A 27,824-nucleotide genomic window follows, 5' to 3' on the forward strand; every position below is an offset into this window, starting at 1 on the left:
CCAAATTCTTCAAGTGAGGCCATTAAGGGATGCCAGAGTAGTCCAGTAAGTACTGTGGGAAAGCAGTGTGGATAGAAGGAAATATTTTATTAACTGTGTCTTCTGGGGAAACGGTCAGGTTGATGAGACTGAAAGGGATAAATCAATATCCTTCACAGTTCATATCCCTGCCTCTGAATGGAATTCTTGCAGTGCATTCCTTCTGAGCTCCTTTCTTCTCACGTCCCATCTTAAAGCAAAATTTTAAGCCCTCTCTCTCCTCCCCTAGAAGGAACTGGCCCTCCCTTATGTCTGCTCAACTCTAAGCTTTCTGCTCTGTTTCAACGTTAACCTTTACTCTTATTTGAGAAGCATGACTGAGTGAGGCAGCCCTGCAGAGTGAGAAAGGACCTGACTTGGAGTCAGGGAGTTGTGATTCTAATTCAGCCCTTTCTATCTAGCACATGGTGGAGTCTGGAAATATTTCTTACATTTTGCAGATGATTTCTCATCAGCACAAGAGTGAGTATAAGGAGATTTGAGAGAATTCTCTTGGAACTATGAATAGAATGGGACAAGTGTCTAGGACCTAGTGTCATTTTAAAAACATCATTTATTTATTCACTCATTCACATAACATGATTTAAAAGAATTTTAAGGAAACTACACAGTACATGAAACAAAGCAAAACACTTAAATGTATATGACAAGAGAAATATTGTGGCAGAAGTAAGAAAAGGGGAAATAAAACTAGGTGAATAACTACATAAGCAAACAAAATACATACTATGAAATGTTACATAGTTGCCAAAATTGGGCTCCTGATATGACTCTGAGAATTCCAGTGAAGACAAAGGACTCTGTTTGTACTGTTAGGATAAAATTTGACTACATAAATGGAAAAAGTAAAAGAAAAAGTGTTACTATCCAATGAGGGTTTAACTTATCTCCCTCATAAAAAGGGTGGCCAGCACGATGTCTCCATGCTAACAAGAGGTTCAGGGTTCATTCTAACTCTCTGCTCCCACATCCATACTGTATGGTTTTCCAAGATATGTCAGCCTCAAGAGTCTCATTGTCTTGTGCAAATTCCAGACAAAAAGGAGACAGAAAGGGGAAAGGCTTCTACAGAGCATTTCAATATTCCTACCCAATAATTTAACATACTATCCATGACTGTCCATGATTGAAGAGAATGTGGAAAATATGGTATCTTTGCTGGGCACATGACCACTTCCAAATATAATCAGGTTCTGTTAATAAGGAAGAGGGGAATGGAAAAGTTGTGCAGCCAATCTATAATGAGCAATCATAAGATTGCCAGTATCCATAACACTAAAACAAACAATTGCTTGATAGGAGCATGATCTTTTTGACACTAAAGCCAAAAGGACATTGATCTTCCTAACTCTTGTAAAACAGTCACATTGTGTGGTGAAGGGAGCACTGTCTCCAGCCAATTCTCTTCAAGGAATCCAAAAACACTTTAAGGTTCTTGAAGTATTTCTTAACGTAAGCTAGAGACATCACATGTGATAATACCCACACTGGGGTAGAGCTGCGGCAGAGACATTACATCATGGCTCAGGTATTAAGATATTTTGGAAAAAATCAGCAGTAAACCTTGATCAGAGTTACAAGTTCAGATCCCATCTGAATGACAAGAGCTTTCAGACTCCCGAGTAGTAAAGACTTACTGCACTGCCTTAGAGGACAATTTCCTGTATTAATATTAATTTGGTGACTCCAATTAACACGTCTCCATCTGATCCTGCTTTAATACTCAAATTAAGATTTTGGAATGACCTGTCTCTGTATATTTCCTGGAGCTTTGTTATTTTTACATACCAATCTTATATGTGTTTGATAAGAAAAATCTCTGCCCCCCCACCCTGCAAAGTTGGTAACTTGAAACAATTATTACCAGATTCCAGATGAGTGGTACACCTCATTTGGGAGGTCCTAAGAGACTTCCAGTGAATCCAGCCAATGTCTCACACCTGAAACGATTTCCCTGTTTTGGGAGTCCTCTCTCTGTGGATCAACATGAAGACATGGGGATGCTCTTGGGATTGTCTTAGGTGAGGTTGGGTGTGTTCAGGAGGCATTGCCATGTCTTTGCATGAAGGCATCAGAGTCTCAATGATCCTTGAACCAATGTGTGTCTCCTTCCTCTCGAGTGTGGAGAAACACCAGGTCAGGAACTCTGAGATTGTTTCTTTGGGCACTCTTAAGAGTGGAGGTCAAAACTAAAGAAGTGATGCCTATAAAATAAAGAACCTCATGCTTGTGGATTTACACATGTAAGTAGAAGAATTCAATGAGTAACCAAACTTCCTACGTGCTTAGGTCCACTTGCTCCCCATAAGCTACATTTCTCAACATCTATCATAACACTAGGACAAGTTATTTGCTGGGTAGAAGAGAGAATGTAACTACAGAAGCCCTAAAACTGCAAATATGACCCCATGCCCTTGTTCTGCAGACTGCAAATCCAATAATGAGAATTAACATACTTTTGCCTTTCAGAGACACCACTGTGGTCCAGCTAAAGCCTGCCTGCCCTCATCTCCTTCCCTTTCTGAGGGCAGAGCTCTATCCCCACCAACAAACACCCACACACACACACATTTACCAATGAAATGCATTCCTTGAATTATGTGATGGAATTATTGGGCTGGAAAGGCCCAACAAGTGCTTTGCCAAGAACACGCATTCTTAATGGAGGTGAAACCACCCCAAGGAGGCAAAAGTATATTTTTCCACAGAGTGAAAAAAAACATAGGTATTACAATGATTTGTGGCTCTCTAGAGCACTACTGTGCATTAACAGATAAGTGATATATCTGTGGTTAACATTTCAAGAATGGGGAGATGGGGAGGCATTTTGGGAAAAAAATGCCTAAAAAGTTTCCTGAAGGGGCAAAAATGAAAAAGGATAGAGAAACACTGGTCTACAGGTATTGAGTTAGAGGAAGTTCTGGTAAGCACTAACTCCCATAAGACAGAGGAGTGCAAAAAGAGAGGGAAAGTCCATTTGCAAGAATCCTGTACCATTTAAGTCTTTAGCTATGAGTGGATCTTTGCATTCATGACATCCTCTCTCCATCCTCGCTCTCTCTTTTTTTTTATAAGTTTATTTATTTATTTATGGCTGCTTTGGGTCCTCGTTGCTGCGCACAGTCTTTCTCTTGTTGCGGTGAATGGGGGCTACTCTTCGTTGCGGTGCGCGGGCTTCTTGTTGCGGAGCACAGGCTCTAGGCACACGGGCTTCAGTAGTTGTGGCTCGCGGGCTCTAGAATGCAGGCTCAGTAGTTGTGGCACATGGGCTTAGCTGCTCCGTGGCATGTGGGATCTTCCCGGGCCAGGGCTCGAACCCATGTCCCCTGCATTGGCAGGCAGACTCTTAACCACTGAGCCACCAGGGAAGCCCTCCATTCTCTCTTGACACCTGTTTTATGCCTCTCTCATTCACAATTTCAATTCTAGGAGCTTTTTTTCATGATCTAGAACTTCCATTCTCTAGAGTGTTTCTATTTTTCCTACAAGAGCCAGCTTCTCATCTCTCTCTTATCATTTCATCTCCTGTACTCATAAGTGAGGAGTTACTATGCAACAATATAATAATACTGACTTCCATGTTTACTTATATGTTTATCAGTGTTATTTATTTCTTCATATGGTTTCCAGTTACTGTCCAGTGTTCTTTCCTTTCAGCCTGAAGGACTCCCTTTAGCATTATGTATAAGGTAGTTCTACCAACAACAAACTCCTTCAACTTGTTTATCTAGGAATGTCTTAATTTCTTCTTCTTTAAAAAAATAATTTGAGTTGAAATTCACATAACATAAAGTTAACCGTTTTTAGGCAAACAGTTGTATTGTGCAGCCACTACCTCTACCTAGTTCTAAAACATTTCCATCATTCCAAAGTAAAATCATTTATACATTATAAGAGCAGTTTCTCTCCATTAGCTCCTGCCCTAGTCCCTGTGTATGTATTCATGTGTATGTCTCTATGGATTTATGTATTCTATATATTTTATATACATGGAATCATACAATATGTGGTCTTTGTGTTGAATTTCCTTCACTTAGCATAATATTTTGCATTTTCATCCAAGTTGTAACGTGTATTTCTTTTCATGGCTTAATTCTTTTTCATGGATTATATTCTTCATTTTTGAAGGACAGTTTTGCTGGATATACAATTCTTGGTTGATGTCTTCCCCCACACACAGCCCAGCACTTTAAATATGACACCCCCACTACCTTCTGACTGCCATATTTCTCATGAGAAATCAACTGTTAATCTTACTAAGATTCCCTTTTATGTTATGAGTCACTTCTCTTTTGCTGCTTTCAAGATCCTCTCTTTGTCTTTAAGGTTTTTGACAGTTTGATTACAATGTGTCTCAGTATAGATCTCTTTGAGTTTATCCTGCTTGGAGTTTGTTGAGCTTCCTGAACATGTAGATTCATATCTTTTATCAAATTGGGAATTTTTAAATTTTTCAGTCATAATTTTTTCAAATATTTGTTCTACCCCTTTCCCTCCCCTAGCCTTTGGGGACTCCAATTATACATATGTTGCTATATTTGATGGATTTCATAGGTTTCTTAGGTTCTGTTCATTTTTCTCATTCTTTTTCCTTCTTGCTCCTCAGAATACATAATATCCATTGACTTACCTTCAGGTACTAATACTTTCTTCCACTTGACCATATATGTTAATGAAGACTAGTAGTGAATTTCTCATTTCAGTTACAGCACTTTCAAACTTTAGAATTTCTATTAGGTTGCTTTCATAATTTTTATCTGTTTATGTATGTTCTCTATTTGGTGAGACAGCCAGGTTTCCTTTAACTCTTTGTGCATGGCTTCCTTTAGTTCTGTAAGCATATTTAAGAAAGTTGATATTAAGTCTTTCTCTGGTAAGTACAAGGTCTGGGCCACCTCAAATTCAGGTTCTACTATTTTATTTTTCCTGTGAATGAACCATACATTCTTGTTTCTCTACATGCATTATATTTTTTTCTTGTTATTCTTGAAAACTAAATATTTTGAATTTTAAATTGTCATAATTCTGGAAATCAGATTTTCCCCTCCTCATTGGGGTATGTTGTTACTGCTTATTGTGGATAGTATTTGTTTGTTTGCTTAGTGACTTCTATAAACTAATTTTTTAAGATTGTATTTTTTGTCATGTGTGATCACTGAAGTCTCTGTTCTTTTATCTTATTGGTCAGCTAGTGGTAGGGAGATTTCCTTAAACTCTGGAATCAAAGACTAAAATTTCCCAATCTTTACTGTTTGGCTGTGTGTGTGTGTGTGTGTGTGTGTGTGTGTGTGTGTGTGTGTTTGGACATTCTTTTAATACGCAGCTGGGCATTTTATATCTCTTTGCTTTTGTCTTCACTTGTTGCTTGCCCAGAACCTTGAATATCAGTCAGAGGTGAGAGATCAGGGCTTTTTGATGTTTTCTGAGCAGACTTTCTACCTTGAATATGTGCCAGGCCTTTTAAATTCCAAATAACATGTGAACACTTTTATAGTTATATATCCAAACCATCTCACTCCCCAGCATTTTCTCCCAGGCATTTCAGTGTACCTATCGTTTGCCTCAACTCATATGTTTTGCCCCAGACACCAGCAGATAGTTCATCTGTCTTTAATTATGCTTGACAATTGCACTCCACATAGCTGCTTTCCCACCTTGAGAGAAGTTTCCAAGTTAGGCAAAGTAAAGGTAAAGACTTTTTTTAGTCCTTCAAGGAGCCATAAGACAGGTCAAAACAGAAGACACATTTTTGCTGCTCCAGCAGTAGGAATCCACACAGGGACTGTGTGTTGCCTTATTCAACACTGCCACTGTGCCAGGAAGGGGATGTTAGGGAAATAATAAGTTAAATTACCAAAAAGCTTTCTAACCTGATTTCAGTCACATTTTTCTTGATTAAGGGTTCACTTCTTTTTATAAACCATCAGTTATTTTTCATATTCATGATAAAGTTGATACTGACAGTTTCCCCAGTAGTTTCAGTGTTTTTGTGGAGTGTTGGGGCATTGGAGTTTCCTACTCCACTATTTTCTCTGACATCAGTCCCTAACTAGCTTGTAAGCCTTTTTTAAAGTATGCATGTACAGATATGCTCATGTACAAAAACTCTGAATCCTAACCTTAAAAAAGTTTCCTAATATACCATTAGCCTAACATGCAGTACTTATATTAATGTTTTAAACTGTACTTTCAGAAATCCTACTGAAAGATAAGAAAAAAGCCATAATGTGTGACAGGATTTCCAATGACACAGAACAGAGTGTCACCAAATAAAAATGTAAAATGATGTAATATATGATTATATAAGCAATGCAAATTGTGAATATTATAGATATTTGCACTGAAAATTAAACATTGGGTATATAAACAATGTTTGGAATAGATAATACCATGTATGAACTTATTAACTCCACATACATGGCATTAAAAAAACATAATTATTGACTTTCTATTTTTGCCTACATGTTAAATAATGAGGTTTGAGGGAAGGTGTAGAGGAAAATAAAAGTGAGGACATAAAAGCTAAAGGACTACATAGATCAATGGAACAGGATAGAAGGTCCAAAGATAAACCCATGCACATATGGTCTCCTTATCTTTGATAAAGGAGGCAAGAATATACAATGGAGAAAAGGCAGCCTCTTCAATAAGTGGTGCTGAGAAAACTGGATAGCTACATGTGAAAGAATGAAATTAGAACACTTCCTAACACCATACACAAAAATAAACTCAAAATGGATTAAAGACCTAAATGTGAGGTCAGTCACTATAAAACTCTTAGAGGAAAACATAGGAAGAACACTCTATGATGTAAATTACAGCAAGATCCTTTTTGACCCACCTCCTAGAGAAATGGAAATAAAAAACAAAATAAACAAATGGGACCTAATGAAACTTAAAAGCTTTTGCACAGCAAAAGAAACCATAAACAAGATGAAAAGACAACCCTCAGAATAGGAGAAAATATTTGCAAACGAAACAACTGACAAAGAATTAATCTCCAAAATATACAAGCAGCTCATGCAGCTCAATATCAAAAAAAACAAACAACCCAATCCAAAAATAGGCAGAAGACCTAAACAGACATTTCTCCAAAGAAGATATACAGATTGCCAACAAACACATGAAAGGATGCTCAGCATCACTAATCATTAGAGAAATGCAAATCAAAACTACAATGAGGTATCACCTCACACCAGTCAGAATGGCCATGATCAAAAATCTACAAACAATAATAGCTGGAGAGGGTGTGGAGAAAGGGAACCCTCTTGCACTGTTGGTGAGAATGTAAATTGATACAGCCACTATGGAGAACAGTATGGAGGTTTCTTACAAAACTATAAATAGAACTACCATATGACCCAGCAATCCCACTACTGGGCATATACCCTGAGAAAACCATAATTCAAAAAGAGTCATGTACCACAGTGTTCATTGCAGCTCTATTTACAATAGCCAGGACATGGAAGCAACCTAAGTGTCCATCAAGAGATGAATGGATAAAGAAGATGTGACACATATATACAATGGAATATTACTCAGCCATAAAAAGAAACGAAATTGAGTTATTTGTAGTGTGATGGGTGGACCTAGAGTCTGTCATACAGAGTGAAGTAAGTCAGAAAGAGAAAAACAAATACTGTATGCTAACACATATATATGGGATCTAAAAAAAAAATGGTTCTGAAGAAACTAGGAGCAGGAGAGGAATAATGACGCAGATGTAGAGAATGGACTTGAGGACACAGGGAGGGGGAAGGGTAAGCTGGGACGAAGTGAAAGAGTACCATTGACATATATACACTACCAAATGTAAAATACATAGCTAGTGGGAAGCAGCCACATAGTACAGGGAGATCAGCTCGGTGCTTTGTGACCGCCTAGAGGGGTGGAAAAAGGAGGGTGGGAGGGAGACGCAAGAGGAAGGGGATATGGGGATATATGTATACATATAGCTGATTCACTTTGTTATATAGCAGAACCTAACACAACATTGTAAAGCAGTTATACTCCAATAATGTTAAAAAATAAAATAAAAAATAAAAGCTGAAGGACTAGAAGGCATAGATGCTCTAGACCAACACTAATTTTGACAATTAATCAAACATTAATGCACATGTGAAACTCCAGGTGACCTTGTTAAAATGTAGATTCTGATTCAGCAGGTCTGAGTGGGGCCTTGGATTCTGCATTCAAAGAAGCTCTTGAGTAATGTGACCTGCTGGTCTACATGCCACACTTTCAGTAGACAGGTTATAAAGCATATGACAACTTTGAAATTAAGACTACATTTCCAGATAGTAGTGACAGCGAAGAAAAGGATGGAAGCATTTCAAACTCCCCAACTAAAGGCAGTTAGAAAAAGGCAGTACTTTATTATTTCTTTCACCTGAATTTAAAGGTAACCACATTTCTGTGCTGCTTTTATTATGAGATAATTGAATGTTGCTTTTTTTGCTATATCCTGGCAGTTATTTCATCTACATGGAATCAGGAAATCAAACACATGCTTTGGAATTTCTCCTCTTGGGATTTTCAGCAAAGTCGGAGATTCAGTTCATTCTCTTTGGGCTGTTCCTGTCCATGTACCTGGTGACATTCACTGGGAATCTGCTCATCATCCTGGCCATCGTCTCAGACTCTCACCTCCACACCCCCATGTACTTCTTTCTCTCCAACCTGTCCTTTGCTGACATCTGTTTCACCTCCACCACCATCCCAAAGATGCTGCTGAACCTCCAGACACAGAGCAAAGTCATAACATATAAAGCCTGCCTCAGCCAGATATTTTTTTTCATTGTGTTTGGGTGCCTGGACAATTTATTCCTGACCGTGATGGCCTATGATCGCTTTGTGGCCATCTGTCACCCCCTGCACTACACAGTCATCATGAATTCCCAGGTGTGTGGACTGCTGGCTCTGGGCTCCTGGTGCCTCAGTGTCATGGGTTCCTTAATTGAAACCTTGACCATTTTGAGGCTCTCCTTCTGCACAAATCTGGAAATCCCACACTTTTTTTGTGATCTTTCTGAAGTCCTGAAACTCACCTGTTCTGACACTCTCATCAATAACATAGTGGTGTATTTTGCAACTGGCCTTCTGGCCGTGATTCCTTTCAGTGGAATACTTTTCTCCTACTATCAAATTGTTTCCTCCATACTGAGGATTTCCTCAGCTGGGGGCAAGTTCAAAGCTTTTTCCACCTGTGGGGCTCACCTCTTAGTGGTTTTCTTGTTCTATGGCACAGGCCTTGGGGTCTACCTTAGTTCTGCAGGCACTTCATCCTCTAGGGCAAGTCTGGTGGCCTCAGTGATGTACACCATGGTCACCCCCATGTTAAACCCTTTCATCTACAGTCTGAGGAACAGGGACATGAAGGGGGCTCTGGGGAGACTCCTCAGCAGGGCAGCATCCCTCAGTGACAGGACTGTTGCAGGACTCCCATAAGTAGCAAGGATCAAACCTTGCAGGCATTTTTCATGGATCTTGGATATATTCAAACATCAGTTTATTCTCTTCTAGTCCTGGAATCATTATATCTTACTGTATCTTGATTTTGACCACATTTAAAGACAGTGTATTATATTTCTAGGGTTGCCATGACAAAGTACCACAAACCAGGTGGCTTAAATAACCACCTTTATTGTCTTACAGTTCTAGAGACTAGAATTCTGAAATCAAGGAGTCAGCAGGGTCCATTCTTCCTAAGGGCTCTGATGAAAAATCTGTTCCATATCTAGCTTCTTTTGGTTTGCTGGTCATCTTTGGAATTCCTTAGCAAGTAAATCGCCACTTCAATCTCTGCATTTATCTTCATATGGTGTTCTCCCTGTGTGTGTGTGAGCGAGTGTGTGTGTGTGTGTGTGTGTGTTTGTGTTTGTATATGTATGAGCGGCTATGTCCAAATTTCCCCTTTTTTTGAGAATGCCAGTCATATTAATTACAGAACTAATCTACTCCTCTGTAGACCTTGCCTTAATTTGACTAATTATATCCATGACAATCCTATTTCCAAATATGGGCAAATTCTGAGGTTCTAGATGTTAGGACATCAGAGTATGAATTTCTGGAGGACATAACTCATCTCATAAAGCACAGTTTTATTATGTCTAGCTTCAAATGTAAAGTATGGCCAACACACCAAATCCTGCCCTTTTTCTGGTTTTTCTAAATAAAGTTTTATTGGAATAAAGCCACACCCATTTGTGTACATATTTTATATAGCTACTTTCATGCTACAACAGCATATTTGAGTAGTTGTCTGAAAAGCCTAATGTTTACTACCTGGCCCTTCACTGTAAAATTTGCTGGCCTCTGAATTAAACTATTGCTTTCACTTCAGTTTGGTAGCTAGGCTTTTAAGCATCTCAGGACACCATCAAAATCCCCACAAACCATCATTATTGTTATTAATGTATGTGGTTAGAAGGGTTTTTATGAGATGCTAAATCAAACAAAATGTGATCCTTTTCCTAATAATCTAAGTAGTAATATCATAATGACCAAGAACATTGTCTTGTCTTCTTTTTTTTTTTTTTTAATTATTTTTATTTATTTATGGCTGTGTTGGGTCTTCGTTTCTGTGCGAGGGCTTTCTTTAGTTGTGGCAAGCGGGGGCCACTCTTCATCGCAGCGCGCGGGCCTCTCACTATCGCGGCCTCTCTTGTTGCGGAGCACAGGCTCCAGACGCGCAGGCTCAGTAATTGTGGCTCACGGGCCCAGTTGCTCCTCGGCATGTGGGATCTTCCCAGACCAGGGCTCAAACCCGCGTCCCCTGCATTGGCAGGCAGACTCTCAACCACTGCGCCACCAGGGAAGCCCGAACTTTGTCTTTTCTTAATCTTCATATCTCCTCTGCCTAGGGAAAAAAAATCTTACATAGAAAGAAAGTACATTCAGTTCTTCTTGAGTGAGTAGGTCTAAACAAGTCTATGCAAATACTGACTAAAAACATGGAATTAGTAAAGCTTACTAGCTTTACTAAGCTCTTAGGTATTGTGTGGTTAAACTTTACATTGATTATTAGTAATGCCATTATGTGAAAGCCTTGTTGCAAGATTATGAACTTGCCATCCTGCACATGTTAAGGCAAAGGCAATGTTATCAGCCCCAAGTGGACCTGTGTATGATGGGAAGGACTGAAACAATGGTCAACTTTTTATGCAATCTATTCAATTAGTGAAAATGATCCTTCTCTCCCTACCTGAAAAGGAAGAGTTATGGTAGAATCTAGTCTATTGTTGGAAAGTTCTCAACATTAAAGACCTTCCATTATTCTAAGTCTACAATATCCATGATTGGTTTAGTTTTCTTGAAGGCACAGATAATGGCCTGTAATATTCTTTTTTTCTTTTTCTGTATTGTCTTTGGTTTTGGTATCAGGGTTATGGCAGCCTCATAGAATGAACATGGGCGTGTTCCATGCTCTTCAATTTTTTGGAGTTGTTTGTGAAGGATAGGTATTAGTTCTCCTTTATGTGTTTGGTAGAATTCCCTTGGGAAGCTGTCCAGTCCTGGACTTTTGTTTGCTAGGAGTTTTTTGTTTGTTTGTTTTCTTTTGTTTTTTATTAAAAATTCAATTTCACTTCTAGTGATTGATCTGTTCAAATTCTCTTATTTTTTCTTGACTCAGTCTTGACAGTTTGTATGGTTCTAGAAATTTGTCTATTTCTTCTAGGTTTTCTAATTTGTTGGCATGTAACTGTTCATAGTATTCTCTTATGACTTTTTTATCTCTGTGTTATTTGTTATTATTTCTCCTCTTTCATTTCTTATTTTGTTGATTGGGTGCACTCTCTTTTATTCTATGTGAGCCTGGATAAAAGTTTATCAGTGTTGTTTACCCTTTCAAAAAACCAGTTACTGGTTTCATTAATCTTTTCTTTTTTATCTTTATTTTATTTATTTCCTCTCTGATCTTCATTATTTCCTTCCTTCTGATGACTTTGGGCTCTGTTCTTATTTCTGATTCCTTTTGGCCGTGGGTTGGATTGTTTATTTGAGGTTTTTCTGTTGTTGTTGTTTTGTTTTTGTTTGTTTTGTTTTTGTTTGTTTTTGGTTTCTTGAGGAAGACCTGTATCATTATAAACTTCCCTCTTAGAATTACTTTTGCTGCATCCCATAGATTTTGGAGTGTTGTGTTTCCATTTTTATTTTTCCATACTGTTTTGATTACTGTAACTTTGTAGTATAGTCTGAAATCAGGGAGCCTGATTCCTCCAGCTCTGTTTTTCTTTCTCAAGATTGTTTTGGCTTTTCAGGGTCTTTTGTGTTTCCATACAAATTGTAAACCTTTTTGTTCTAATTCTGTGAAAAATGCCATTGATAATTTGATAGCGATTGCATTGAATCTGTAGATTGCTTTGGATGGTATAGTCATTTTCACAATGTTGATTCTTCCAATCCAAGAACATGGTATATTTCTCCATCTGTTTATGTCATCTTTGCTTTCTTTCATCAGTGTTTTATAGTTTTCTGCATACAGGTCTTTTGCCTCCTTAGGTAGGTTTATTCCTAGGTATTTTATTCTTTTTGTTGCAATGGTAAATGAGATTGTTTCTTTAATCTCTCTTTTTGATCTTTCATTGTTAGAGTATAGGAGTGCAAGAGATTTCTGTGCATTAATTTTGTATACTGCAACTTTACCAAATTCACTGATGAGCTCTAGTAGTTTTCTGGTAGCATCTTTAGGATTTTCTATGTATAGTATCATGTCTTCTGCAAACAGTGACAGTTTTACTTCTTCTTTTCCAATGTGGATTACTTTTATTTCTTTTTCTCCTTTTATTGCTGTGGCTAGGACTCCCAAAACTTTGTCAAATAAAAGGGGTGAGAATAGGCATCCTTGTATTGTTCCTGATCTTAGAGGAAATGATTTTAGCTTTTCACCATTGAGTATGATGTTAGTTGTGGGTTTGTCATACATGGCCTTTGTAATGTTGAGGTATGTTCCCTCTATGCCCTGTTTCTGGAGAGTTTTTATCATAAATGGATGTTGAATTTACAAAAGCTTTTTCTGCATCTATTGAGATGATTATATGTTTTTTATTCTTCACTTTGTTAATGTGGTGTATCACATTGCTTGATATATGACTATCAAAAAACCTTTGCATCCCGGAGATAAATTCCACTTGATCATGGTGTATGATCCTTTTAAAGTATTGTTGGTTTTGGTTTTGCTAGTATTTTTTTGAAGATTTTTGTACCTATTTTCATCAGTGATATTGGCCTGTGATTTTTGTGTGTTTGGTTTGTCTGGTTTCGTATTAGAGTGATGGTGGCCTCATTGAATGAGTTTGAAAGTGTTCCTTCCTCTGCAATTTTTTGGAATAGTTTTAGAAAGAGGTGCTTTCCATCCCTTCACTTTCAGTCTATATGTGTCCCTAGATCTGAAGTGGGTCTCTTGTAGACAGCATATATATGGGTCTTGTTTTTGTATCCATTCAGCCAATCTATGCCTTTTGGTTGGAGTATTTAATCCATTTACCTTTAAGGTAATTATCAATATGTATGTCCTTATTGCCATTTTGTTAAATGTTTTGGATTTGTTTTTGTAGGTCTTTTTTCTTCCTTCCCTCTTTTATTCTCTTCTCCTGTGATTTGATGACTATCATTAGTGTTGTGTTTGGATTCTATTTTCTTTCTTGTTTGTATATCTATTATAGATTTTGAGGTTTTGATATAGTAGTCTATATATATACACATATATATAGTGCTGTATATATGTATGTAGTATGTATATATATGTGTATATATACATACATATATATGTTTTAAGTTGTTGACCTCAATTTCAAATGCATTTCAAATATCCTGCATTTGTACTCTCCTCCTCTCATGATTACTGGTTTAGATTTCATATTTGTGTGTGGATGACTTCCTACCTTTATTCTATGTTTGCCTTTACTGGAGAGATTTCCCATTTCATAATTTTCTTGTTTCTAGTTATGACCTTTTCCTTTCCTCTTAGAGAAGTTCCTTTAGCATTTGTTGTAAAACTGATTTGGTGTTGCTGAATTCTTTAGCTTTTGCTTGTCTCTAAAACTTTTGATTTCTCTGTCAAATCTGAATGAGAGCCTTGCTGGGTAGAGTATTCTTGGTTGTAGGTTCTTCCCTTTCATCACTTTAAATATATCATGCCACTCCTTTCTGTCCTGCAGAGTTTCTGCTGAAAAATCAGCTGATAATTTTATGGGAATGCTCTTGTATGTCACTTGTTGCTTTTCCCCTGTTGCTTTTAATATTTTCACTTTATTTTTACTTTTTGTCAATTTGATTGCTATGTGTCTCAGCATGTTCCTCCCTGGGTTAATCCTGTATGGGACTCTCTGTGCTTCCTGAACTTGGGTGACTGTTTCCTTTCCTATGTTAGGGAAGTTTTCAGCTATTATCTCTTCAAGTCTTTTCTCAGACCCTATCTGTCTCTCTTCTCCTTCTGGGACCACTATAATGTGAATGTTGGTGTTTGATGTTGTCTCAGAAGTCTCTTAAACTGTCCTCATTTCTTTGCATTCTTTTTTCTTTATTCTGTTCCATGGCAGTGATTTCCACCACTCTGTCTTCCAGCTCACTTATCTGTCCTTCTGCCTCATTAATTCTGCTATCGATTCCTTCTAGTGTATTTTTCGTTTCAGTTCTTATATTCTTCATCTCTGATTGTTCTTTATGTTTTCTAACTCTTTGTTAAAAACTTCTTGTAACTTGTCAGTCTGTGCATCCATTCTTTTCCCAAGTTCTTGGATCATCTTTACGATCATTACTCTGACACTTTCTCAGGTAGATTGCTTATCTACATGTCACTTTGTTTTTCTTCAGAGTTTTATCTTGTTCCTTTGTCTGGAACATATTCCTCTGCTCTCTCATTTTGTCTAAATTTCTACTTGTATGTTTATGTATGTGGAAGGTTAGTTATGTTTCTCAACCTTGGAGAAGTGGTCCTCTGTAGGGGACGTCCTATATATCCAGCAGTACACTACCTTCTCATTGCCCAAAGGCCAGGGACCATCTGGTCCCAAGGTTGGTTCTGAACTGTTTGTGGACTCAGTTCCACAGGCTGCAGGACTGTAGTTTTCTTGCTTCTGGTATCTGTCCCCTGATGAGTGAGGCTGGTCTAGAGGCTTGTGCAGGCTTCCTGGTGGAAGTTGCTGGTGCCTGTCCACTGATAGTTGGAGCTGGTTCTTGGCCATCTGGTGGACAGGGCCATGTCAAGCAGCATGTCTACAGGTGGCTGTGGGCTTAGGAAGTCTTTAGGCAGCCTGTCTGCTGATGGGTGGGGTTGTGTTTGCACCCTTTTTTTGTTTGGCCTAAGGCGTCCCAGCACTGGAGCCTACAGACTGTTGGAGGGGCCAGGTCTTGGTGCCAAATACCAAAGATGTCTGCCTCCAGCCAGAATTCACATAGATGAATGCTCCCTGCTATGTCTACCACCAGCTTTTATGACACCAGAGAGAGCCACAGCTGGCCCGCATCTCCCCAGGAGACCCTCCAATACCAAGTAGGTCTGGTCCAGGCTCCTATGAAGTCACTGCTTTTGCCCTGGGTCCTTGTGCATGCAAGACCTTGTGTGTGCCCTCCAAGAGTGGAGTCCTGTGGAGCTTCAGCCATCAAGACCCACTGGCCTTCAAAAGCTAAATGCTCTGGGTGCTCCTCCTCCCATTGCCAGACACTCAGGCCGGGAGCCTGACATGGAGCTCAGAACCCTCACTCTTATGGGAGAACTTCTGCAATATAATTATTCTCCAGTTTGTTGGTGGCACACCTGTGGGGTTTGGGATTTGATTATATTGCAAGTGTGCCCCTCCTACCATCTCATTGTGGTTTCTTCTTTGTCTTTGGATGTAGAATATCTTTTTTGGTAGGTTCTGGTCTTTTTTATTGATGGTTGTTCCACCATTAGTTGTGATTTTGGTGTTCTCGTGAGAGGAGGTGAGCTCAAGGTTCCTCTACTCCACCATCTTGTCTTGACCACCATGTAAATCTTCAATCTTCCACCCCAAGTGTTTCCATCTTCTTTTTCTTGTCCTGTCAGGAATACCTAGCCTCTTATTAGTTCTATAAACATATAGAATATTTGCAACATGTCGATAATTAAACCAGAATTGGGATGTACACACCAAAACTGCCCAGTTGTTTGTGTGGTCACTTCTAAAGAACTGTTCTGCTTCATCCTCGATCTGACTAGCAGCCAAGCTGCCAAAGGGCAAGAGCAATGACCCTGCCAGGACACTCAAACCCTGGCTGAGAAAATAGGTGTCAACCATATTTTTCTTGTTGATGTTTAAATCACTTTAACCCTGCTAGTCTTCTCACCTCCATCACCAATGAAGTCAACTTCTCATGGCTCACCAAAGATTCTTATTTAAAAGGCAATAATGGCAAATATTGTTCTCCCTATTCTACAGCAAATTCCATTGATATTGTTGAGGTAGCACCTTTACCTATGACTACTTTTCCCAAAGAGGCTGAATTATGTACTCTGATATGGTTTTGTACTTCAGCCAAGGACAAAACTGCCAATGTCTATATTGATAGTACATAAGCTTTTGGAGTGGCTCATGATTTTGGAAAGTTTTAGAAGCAACATGGCTCCTTACTTCCAGGGAAAATAAAATTTTAAATGGCCCCTATGTTCAGGAATTATCGGATGCAGCACTTCAAACTGACACTTCAGCTATTATTAATATTTCAGGTCATCCTAAACTTGACTCTCTGAAAGCTAGGGAAATCACCTTGCTGACATTTCCACAAGGAATGCTGCCCTTTAAGGACCCAACAGCAGCCAAAACTCTCATGGCCCAAAGGGATATTTCTCTAAATTATAACTCAGAAAATCTCGCTAGAGAAGCCCAGCAATGATCCTCAGAAAAGGAAAAGCAAGATGGAAATTCAACAACTGTTGGTTTGATAAAAGAGAAAACTAGGTTTGAACCTAACACTCTAAAATTCTCATTCCTCACCCCTGTGCCTGCATTAAACCATAGGTTTATTGACAAGATAACAATGTTCATGAATCAATATTTGTGGGGAATTATTTAAAATCCTGCAAAAATGTCTAACTCAGTTGATCCACTTGTCCAAAGCTCAACCCAGGGAAGCTTGTTCATACTGTTTCCTGATTTTTTAAACAGATTAATTAACCATTTGAGGTCTGGCACATGAATTTCATACAACTTCCCCAGTCTTGTGGATATAAATATGCTTTAGTCATGGCCTGTTCAACACTGAACTGAAGCCTTTCCTTGCAGACAGGTTACTCCCTCTTTTGTGGCTTAAAACCTTTAGGAAAAGATTGTCCCCACCTGGGAAACTCTTCTCTAACTGCATAAAGGTCAAAGAATCCTTTTTAGTGGTCAAGTACTTCAACACATCTGTGCTGTTTGGTCAGTTTTACAAAACTGTCACTGCACTTACCACCCTCATTCCTCTGGTTTAGTTGAAGGCATGAAGTCCCAACCGGAAAAAATTGTAGAGGCCCTCCAAATAACCTGGCCAAAAGCATTGCTATAAATTCTTCTAAACATCACATCCACCCTCTTGGAACTCATAAATGCTCATTGTTTGAGATAGCCACAGGATACCCAATGCACTTGACTCTTGCCTCTTTTGACCCACAACTGATAAATGGAGAGGTACTCCAATATTGTGAAGTCCTAATTTCTTCTACTAAAAGTAAGCATGTTTTGGTAAAGCGATCTTTTCACAGTGCACTCATGGGAGACAAAGATCTTAAGCCTCACACTTGCAACCTGGATATTTGGGGATTTTAGAAATAAAACCTCCAGAACAGGGGTGCCCAATTCCCAGGCCACAGACCAGTACCGGTCTGCAACCTGTTAGGAACCAGGCCAAACAGCAGGAGGTGAGCGGCGGGTGAGCGAGCAAGCGCAGATTCATCTGACGTTCCCCATCACTCGCATTACCGCCTGAACCATCCCCCTGCCCCCGATCCGTCCATGGAAAATTGTCTTCCACGAAACGGTCCCTGGTGCCAAAAAAGTTGCGGACAGCTGTTCCAGAAGGACTATCTTCAAACTCGCTTGTAAGGTCTCTATCAGGTACTGATAACCAACCTTTGTGCCACCAAATTTCAGGAAATAGACTCTTGGATTCACAAACACACCTAAAGAAAGCACGAAAGTTTGACTCAAACTGACAGCCATCTGTTGACCTGAAAGTAAAGATTTCCCAGAACTGAGCAGCTGACATCTGATGAGATAGCTTTCCCAAGATATATAGACAATGTCTGTTGGAAGTTCCTCTTTGATGATGACACAATGCTAAAGATGATCACCAATTTCTGTAATCTTGTTAACTTAGGGACTTCCATAATAAGTACTTCAGGTTCTCCTTCTTACAACTCCCTGTGATTCAGATGTGAACGTCAATAGGTTTCAAATCTGTGCAATTTCCATTTGATGTAGGACAGTACATCCAGGAATGTCCTTCTTTGCATTGAGGGATAAAAAGTCACTGGAACCAGAAAACCTGACTCTCAATCAGTGATGCTTTCAGAGAACAATCTTGATCAAAATGGAGAAATTGTCAAAAAATAATAAAAGGAAATCTCACTTAAGATAGTCTGGATGTCAGACAGGGAAGTTTTCACACCTTATAACAATAACAGAGCCCAAAACGAAAAAGACTACCTCTTCCTTCCTTCAAGAGCTCAGCCAATAAGAAACTGTCACAACTTACCCAATGAAAAGCTACTGTACTTCAAACTCTTAATTTTTCCAATGGACTCTGTTTACTAGAGCTATCTCAACTTCATTTGCCCCTATTTAAAACAGTTCTCCTCTCCATTTTTTGTTGGGGACATGCACATGTCTCACCATGGTTGCAAATCTGGAAATGCAGTTTTTTCTTGATCTTGAATAACCCCATGTTTGCTAAAGAAACAACTAGTCATCTATTTGTTTTATGTCAACAGAATATAAAGCAAACTAGTATTTGTGAGGGAAACAAGAATAAATTACCTTATTGGTGTCATGAAACCAATTGAAACTATATACAAAAATTTTATCATTGTGGCTGTGTCAGTTTGGTCCAACACTCACTGCTTATTTTAATATCACAGTCACTATTGTATCATCATATTCCATGCCGGGGGAATTAATTTATCACATCAACTACCATATCCCAGTTTTCATTTCATTTTTATTATCACTTGATTTTTTCTCTCATTGTTCCTACACTAATCAAGAGTGTACCAATTAAGAGTGGATATCTAAGTGAAATAGAAACTATAGGCTTCCTAGATAAATATTTAATTAATGGGATCAAGTGAAAAACCTTAATGTACTTTTAGGCTACTTCCGTCTAGTTTTTGCATTCTTTGTGACTTTGGATTTACATTTAAATCATTTAAATTATTTTATACATCAGGAAATTTGAGTTCTCATTGTTTGGAATTGTTAGAAAAACCTATGAATTAGTAGGGACTATTATGTAAAAATCGACTAATTTTTGTCCATCTGTTTTGGCAATATAGAGAGAATACTTGATTCTATTTCAGTTGCTATGAAATAAGCAGATGGTGAAAATAATGTCAGCTCAGGGGAAGACATTATCTTAGTTGACTTCTCAGAGTATCCCCAGGTTGAGTTCATCCTTTCTTTGTTTCTGGGTTCTACGTGATGACACTCACAAGCAACGCAGCCATCATCTTAATTTCCCTCCTGGATAGCAGGCTCCACACCCCAATGTACTTCTTCTTCCCAAACTGCTCAATTTTGGACATGTGTTTTACTAACTGCATTGTTCCTCAGATAATGGTAAGCTTGTGGAGAAGTTAAGAATATAAGCTACATAAGCTGCATTGTTCAGTATTCTGTGGCTTTGGCTTTTGGCTCCACGGGTGTGTGCTTTTTACTGTATTGGTTGTTGACCATTATGTTGTCATCTGCTGGTCCCTCCACTCTGCTACAATCATGAACCAACAGATCTGTCACCTTCTTGCAGCCATGTCCTTGTTTACAGGGCTTGCCAACTCTCTCCTTCAGGCTTCACTGTCCATTGTTTGGCCTCTATGTGACCACTGCTGTGTGGATTATTTTCTTTTTGATGTCCTGGTCATTATCAAGCTCCTTGTGGACACTGATCCAACTGAATTGAAGATGTTATGTTAATCACTCACTGATCACTCATTGAATATCCTTACTATTCTAGCCTGCATCATCATTACTTCCTATGCCTGAACAACCATGTATGTGGTAGGAATGCCCTCTCCTGGCAAATAAACTCTGGAACTTGTGCATCCCACCTGAGGGTCATCTTGCTGTTCCCTAGAACCATAATGTTCATGTATTTTCAGCCTAAAAGAGAGGAGAAAGGAGAAAAATAATACTTGCAGTAATAACGGCTGAAAATGTTCTAATTTGGTAAAAGATATGAATCTCCATATCTAAAGGGTCAATGGACTCTAATTAGGATAAACTAGGAAATCAAAGCCAGGACATATTATCATCAAACAGTCAAAATACAAAAACAAAATCAGAATCTGAAGCAGCAAGTGAAAAACAAATTGTCACATATAATAGTTCATCAATAAGATTAGCAGCTTATTTCTCATTAGCAATGACAAAGGACAGGATGCACTGAAAAGCCTGATTTAAATGCCATATTTAAAGTAAAGTACTAAGAGAAAAAAAAATATCAAACTGGGCTCTACATCTAGTAAAACTATCTTTAAATATGAATGATAAAGATGTTCCAAAGATAAGCAAAAGTTGAGGGAGATAATCATTAGCAGATCTGACTGCAAGAAATGCTAAAGGGAACCCTGCAAGCTGAAAAAAATGTCACTTGAGACCTACTCAGTGTCATATGAAGAATAAATGCTGGTAAAGGAAACTATGTAGATAAATATAAAAGCCAGTATGATTGTATTTAGGTTCATAGGTTCTCTTTTTTTCCTGTATTATTTAAAAGTCAAATGAGTAAAACTTTAACATAAATCTATGTTAATAGACACAAGTATATAAAGGTAGAGTTGTGACAGTAAGAATATAAAGGATATATGTTTAATACATAGGTGTTTTTTTAACATCTTTATTGGAGTATAATTGCTTTACAATGTTGTGTTAGTTTATGCTGTATAACAAAGTGAACCAGCTATACATATACATATTTCCCCATATCCCCTCCCTCTTGCGTCTCCCTCCCACCCTCCTTTTCCCACCCCTCTAGGCGGTCACAAAGCACCGAGCTGATCTCCCTGTGCTATGCAGCTGCTTCCCACTAGCTATCTATTTTACATTTGGTAGTATTACATAGTTTCTTATACTATAGAAACTATGTTGATATTAATTCAAACTAGATTATTCTAAGTTTAAGGTGTTAGTTTTGACCCTCAGGGTAGCCATTAAGAAAATAACTAAAATAAGTGAGAAGAGAATTAAATGGTACACTACCAAAATAAAAACAATTAATTTCCAATTAAAAGGCAGAGAGAGACAATAATTTTTTTTTTAAAAAAAGTAATTTAACTACATATCATCTACAAGAAACACACTTTAGATCCAAGACACAAGTAGGATAAAAATGAGAGGATGGAAATAGATTCTATATAAATAGTAAACAAAAGAATGCTGAGGTGGCTATCCTAATCTCAGACAATGTAGAAACTCAGGTGAATTTCTGAAATAAGACAAACTAGGAGACTGTATATTGACAAAAGGACCAATCCATCAACAATAGTTTGTGGTATTTGGTAGCTTATTCAGGGGAACAGTTAAAATACCCACTGTACAGGGCTTCCCTGGTGGCACAGTGGTTAAGAATCCGCCTGCCAATGCAGGGCACACGAGTTCGAGCCCTGGTCCGGGAAGATCCCACATGCCGCGGAGCAACTAAGCCCGCGCGCCTCAACTACTGAGCCTGCGCTCTAGAGCCCATGAGCCACAACTACTAAAGCCCACGCACCTGGAGCCCGTGCTCCACGACAAGAGAAGCCACCGCAATGAGAAGCCCGCGCACCGCAACGAAGAGTAGCCCCCGCTCGCCACAACTATAGAAAGCCCGCGTGCAGCAATGAAGACCCAACGCAGCCAAAAATAATATAATTAATCAATTAATTAATTATTTTTAAAAAATACCCACTGTACAGAGTGTATAAAGAGTGGCTTGTGCAGGATCCAAATCATTTGGTGATTTGGCAGACATCTGTACCAAAAAGGGTAGTGCTAGAGTCGTTTACAATCTCCCAGAGAGGTTTGAAGTTGCCACTTGTGGAATCTACAGAGTTTGTTACAATATTTTCCTAGTATGTCACCAAGGGAAGTTCCAAGGTCATGTTTGTTTTCAACGCAAAGAGAATATTTTTCATTAATTGTCTTTATCTGGTCAAGGGCCGGTCCTTGAACTTCTACAGGTGGTCTGGGCCCCAAATAACTCACCAGAAGAAAATAATGAAATGATTATTTTTCAGTATTGAATACCATAGCTTGTCATTCATCCATATTTTCTACTTTAGTCCACCAGGTGTTCAATCAGCAGGAATGAAGACCAGTTCTGGTTCTTTTGCTCTATCTAGATTTGATATAACCAACAGTCAGATTGATTAGTTAACCTGACCAGTGTTTAGTAAACAGGCATAAGGGAGGGTTTGGTTTGTGCTCAGCATGCTGAAAAACTAAGGGTTAATAAGAGCAACACACAGTTTGAAAAAGAGTCTATAGTGGAGACCTAGAGAGTGAAGTAGGACAGTGAGAGACAAGTACTCTCCAGGCAGTTTTCTAATACATGATTGATAAATATGGGTAATGTGTTCATTATTCAGAAAAAGCTTGTTTGTTTGTTTTTTAATATGTACACCATATTAGTCTACTGATGGAAAAGTTAATTTTTCTTCCAGATAACATATACAGTCACTTCATATATCAATAGTAGCAATGCAAATTCATTTGCCTGTGTGGCCCAGACATTTATTGGGACATCTATTAAAGGTCCATCCAATTCAGAAGAATTTAAATCAGGCTGACTTTCCAGTAAGGAAAGTAGGAGGTGTTGTAACAGGGAAGAACAACTCTGACTCCATATTAGATCTGTTCCTCTTTACTTTAAACTTTGTGCCTTGTTGCCTGTGCTTAGTCATGCTGGCTCTGCACTTTTTGAATGTTGCCTATAGCCTTAAGTATACAGGATAGTCTATTCTCAGGGCTCTAACCCTTAAGAGTCCATTCATACACAGATAAAAAGCTGCAGAACAGAGACTAGCATTTGTCTTGTTGGGGGGTTACAGGAACATCGTGACCTGACTTACATGGACAGCTGCAAGAACAAAAGAGTTCAACACCAAGAAGTTTGCCACAACCACATTAGGCATAGCAGAACAACCCTGCCATCATTGCCAGCCTCCTGAAACTCTGACTCAGGCCATAAAGGCCAGATTCAATTCCATTCCAGGGACACCCAGAGCTCTGGAGGAGCCACATAAAGGCAAAAGCCAGTCAACTCCCAATAGCCATCTTGAGCAGGAATAGTCCTATTCCAGGTCCTTGCGTCAGGGCAAGAGCTCTGCCACTTACCTGGCCTCATCCCAATTCCCCTCATAATCTTGGCCTGGGAAGGTCAAAGTGGCTGACTTGGGATAGTACCTCTTCTGAAGGGAGAACTAGAAAAAATTTCAACATGTACATGAAGCAACCATGCCCCATGTGGTCTCATGGCAGTGTTAGGGTACTCTTCTTGGGCCTCTAGCCATCTCCACAAAGGGGAACTTAGAAGAAATTTTAGGAAGCACATCCAGCAACTGAGTCCCATGAGGAGCCACAGCAGGGCCAAGCATTCGGAGAATTCACATTTCCTGATTTTAAAACTTATTACAAAGCTACAGTAATCAAAACAATGTGGTACTGGAATTTAAAAAGACATGTAGACCAATGGAATAGAATAGAGAGCTCAGAGATAAACTCTCACATATATGGTCAAGTGATTTTGAACAAGGGTGCCAAGGCCATTCAATAGTGAAAAGGACAGTCTTTTCAACAAATGGTGCTAGAAAATCTAGATCTTCACATGCAAAAGAATGAAGTTGAACCCTTACCTAACACCAAATACAAAAATTAACTCAAAATGGATCAAAGAACTAAACAGGAGACCTAAAATTATTAAGCTCTTAGAAGAAAACATAGTTGAAAATGTTCATGACATTATATTTAGCAATGATTTCTTGGATACGACACCAAAACATAAGCAACAAAAATTAAAATAGGTAAATTGGACTACATCAAAATTTTAAACTCTTGTGCATCAAAGAATATAATCAATGGAGTGAAAATGCAACCCACAGAAAGAGAGAAATATTTGCAAATCATATATTTGATGAGTTTAATATCCAGAATATATAAAGAACTCCTATAGCTCAACAACAAAAAAACCAAATAACTTGATTTAAATATTGACAAAAGACTTGAATAGACATTTCTCCAAAGATGATGTTACAAATGACCAACAACCATATAAAAAGAAGCTCAACATTACTAATCATTAGGGAAATACAAATCAAAACCACAATGAGATATCACTGCACACCCACTAGGATAGCTGCTATCAAAAAAAAAAACAGAAAATAACAAGTGTTCGTGAGGAAACGGAGATATTGGAACGTTCCCGCACTGCTGGTAGGAAGGTAAAATAGTGCAGCCACTATGAAAAACAGTCTGGCAGTTTCTCAGAAAAATAAAAATATAATTACCATATGAGCCAGCAATTTCCCTTTGTGTATATGACCAAAAGAATTAAATACAAGGTTTCAAAGAGATATTTGTACATCCACGTTCATAGCAGCATTGCTCAAAATAGCCAAAAAGGAGAAGCAACCCAAGCGATTGATGAATGAATTAACAAATGTGGTATAGCCATACAATGGAATATTATTCAGCCTTAAAAATTAATGAAATTCTGACACATGCTAAAACATGGGTGAAACTTAAAGACATTATATGTTATAGCAGGAAAAATAAGGCACAGACCAACATCAGAGAGACCTGAGACATCCAGTAGTAACCCACAGGGTCCTTTCTCAGTCTCACAGAACATATTTCATCTTCAGATCATGAATCACCAAAATTGTGTGAGACATCTTGGTCTCAGTGGAGCCACAGCCTCATCTGAGGAAGAGTTTGTAATGCCTTTCTGAGCACACCACCAAAGGCAGGTTGCATAACCGATCTCAACAGTAGAAATCAAAGAACATAACTGAAACCAACTGCAAACCATCAATCTGTACGTTTTCTAAAACCAATACTGATAAACTGCTAAGGCTGCACCCTCATGTTTTGCAGACCCTAGCACAGATCTATATCAATCACTAGCTAGCCACATTTCATTCCGTTTTTGCCAAGAGTCAGAACCAAGACACTGGTGTTTCAAAGATAAACCAGGGTTGAAACAGAGTACCTGAGATTAGACCTGTACTTACATGGTCCAAGCCTCTGACCGTTAGTCAAGCATTTTGAATTACAAACCACTTGTTATTGTCCTTCCTTCTGAATCATTCAACATTTATAAAACAAAAGAAGTAGAAAGATATTACTAATTATTTGCATCTTGCAATGAAGGATAGATACTGCTTGAAAGAAACATTCAGTTTACCAAATATTGCAACACAGACTTATTCATAACCAAGTACAAACATGACAACTCTTTTACCTCCTTCCATTATTAAATATGAACTTTATGAAAAGTATCGATAGACGGATGTAATGAAACAGTTAACTGATTATTAACAAAATCTGTTCTTTCTCTAGCCAATCAGCTTTCCTCAGAAGAACAGCCTGTGGGGGTTTTAATTCATTCTCCCAATAAATTTGATCACTGACATCAGTTTAATAGTAAAATCAAATTTACCTTATTAATTATACCAGTATTACACCAAAATGTGGTTCACTATAAGTAAAGATTCTTACAAAATAAATCAGTTAAATTACAGTAGTATTTTTTTCAGCCTTCTCAGCAAAATCAGTCTTTGTACATATGTTGTCATGGATCAGGGTATAAGTCACAGGTCAAGTCTCAGTTAATTATGGATTCCAGAGCTCTCATAGGCAGAACTATTGCCCTGTTTCATACACTTAACACCACTGAACTGTACACTTTAAAATTATTAGGATTATAAATTTTATGTTATGTGTATTTTTAAATGAATATTTTTAAAAACATCTTCAATTCCCCCTCCAGAGGAAGGGCACTGACTTGGGATGGGGAGAATGCCCTGAGAAGGTGCCCAGGGCCTGGCAGCATCCCACATGGGGCCCAGTTGTTGAATAAGCACCCCCCCCCAAATTTTTCTGTCTCCCTCCAGAGGAGGCAACTATCCAGAGCCATCCAGGGAGGCATCCTGTGCCAACATGGGACCCCACATGAGCACCATTCATCATGTTCACCTCACAGAAATGCCTTTCAATCCCCCTTTCATGGTGAGGACCAGCCAGTCACAGAGGTCTGGGGAGAAGGCCTTGGGCCTGACCAAAGTCCCAGGCAGGTCCTAATTGTTAGATATGCCTCCCAAAAGATTTTCAAATCACTCTTGAAAGGTGGACTGTACAAAAGGATAAAGCCCAGGGACTTCCCTCGTGATGCAGTGGGTAAGAATCCGCCTGCCAATGCAGGGGACACAGGTTCGATCCCTGGTCCGGGAAGATTCCACATGCTGCAGAGCAACTAAGCCCATGCACCACAACTACTGAGCCTGCGCTCTAGAGCCCGCAAGCCACAACTACTGGGCCCGCATGCCGCAGCTTCTGAAGCCCGCGAGCCTAGAGCCCGTACTCCACAACAAGAGAAGCCACCGCAATGAGAAGCCCACGCACCACAACGAAGAGTAGCCACCGCTCACCACGACTAGAGAAAGCCCACGCGCAGCAACAAAGATCTAACGCAGCCAAAAATAAATAAAATTAAATCTTAAAAAAAAAAAAAAGGATAAAGGCCAGACCATACATGACAAGGGATCTCTGACTTACAAACTCTGCAGCAATTGGTCCAGAGTCAAGACTTGGTTGATGACTGCAGCTTCCCTAATATTTGCCCCCCAAAAGCCAAATATGCCCCCCAACCAATCGCATAGGACACCTGCTTCTCATCAGCCACCCCTGGCTTCCTCAAACCAACAGCCTCCGATGGGCACACCTGAGTCTTCCCTTCTCCACAATAAAATTCTCCCTCTCCACTGCCTGCCTTTGAGTCTCTGCCAAATGCAGCTGACCCCCTGGCTCTAGCAAGCTCTGAATAAGCAGCCTCTGTTGTTCTCATTTGGGTGGTCTTTGATTACTTCCATATCCTCTAGAATGGGCACATCAGCACAGGCCAGGAGCCCAGGAATGTGCCCAGAGCCGAACCTTGGTTCCCCATGGGCCCTGGTCATTGGGAACACCTCCTGAAAAGTCTTCTACGTCTCTCTCCTGAGACCTGGACCAGCCCAAACCAGACACTGAGGCCCAAGGAGTGTCTCATGGGGGCCCAGTCACCAGATAAACCTCTCAAAATACTTTGTCTCCTTCCACAGTGGGGATCAGCTCAAACCAGTGAGGGAAATCCAGGAGGGTGCCTCTGGCTCCAGCCGCAGCCCCACACAGGTCCTGGTGGTAGGAGGCAATCCCAAAAAATCTTCCTAAATCCCATTCTGAAGGAGGGACCTGGCCCTGCCCAGTCAGGAGGCAGGAAAGTGTCCTGAGCTTGGCCACCTATTGCTTGGGCACTGGGCATTGGATGAACCTCCCAGAAACATTCAAACTCTCCCTCCAGTGACGGGACCTGGCTCAGGCCAGCTTGGGAGGTCCAGAGAG

At 39.2% G+C, this 27,824-nt stretch overlaps 1 protein-coding gene across 1 annotated transcript in view; it reads left to right on the plus strand.

Moving 5' to 3' along the window:
- Window positions 1-8,622: 8,622 nt before the first annotated feature.
- The window catches only part of LOC133090664 (olfactory receptor 7C1-like), a 34,864-nt gene continuing 15,662 nt past the window's right edge, over window positions 8,623-27,824 (plus strand). The window contains exons 1-2 of the mRNA XM_061189037.1: window positions 8,623-8,977; window positions 9,263-9,457. Of these exons, the coding sequence (XP_061045020.1) occupies window positions 8,623-8,977; window positions 9,263-9,457 (550 nt within the window). The remainder of the gene's footprint in view (window positions 8,978-9,262; window positions 9,458-27,824) is intronic.

This window comes from Eubalaena glacialis, chromosome 4, assembly GCF_028564815.1.
Source record: "Eubalaena glacialis isolate mEubGla1 chromosome 4, mEubGla1.1.hap2.+ XY, whole genome shotgun sequence".
In the NCBI taxonomy this organism is placed as follows: domain Eukaryota; kingdom Metazoa; phylum Chordata; class Mammalia; order Artiodactyla; family Balaenidae; genus Eubalaena; species Eubalaena glacialis.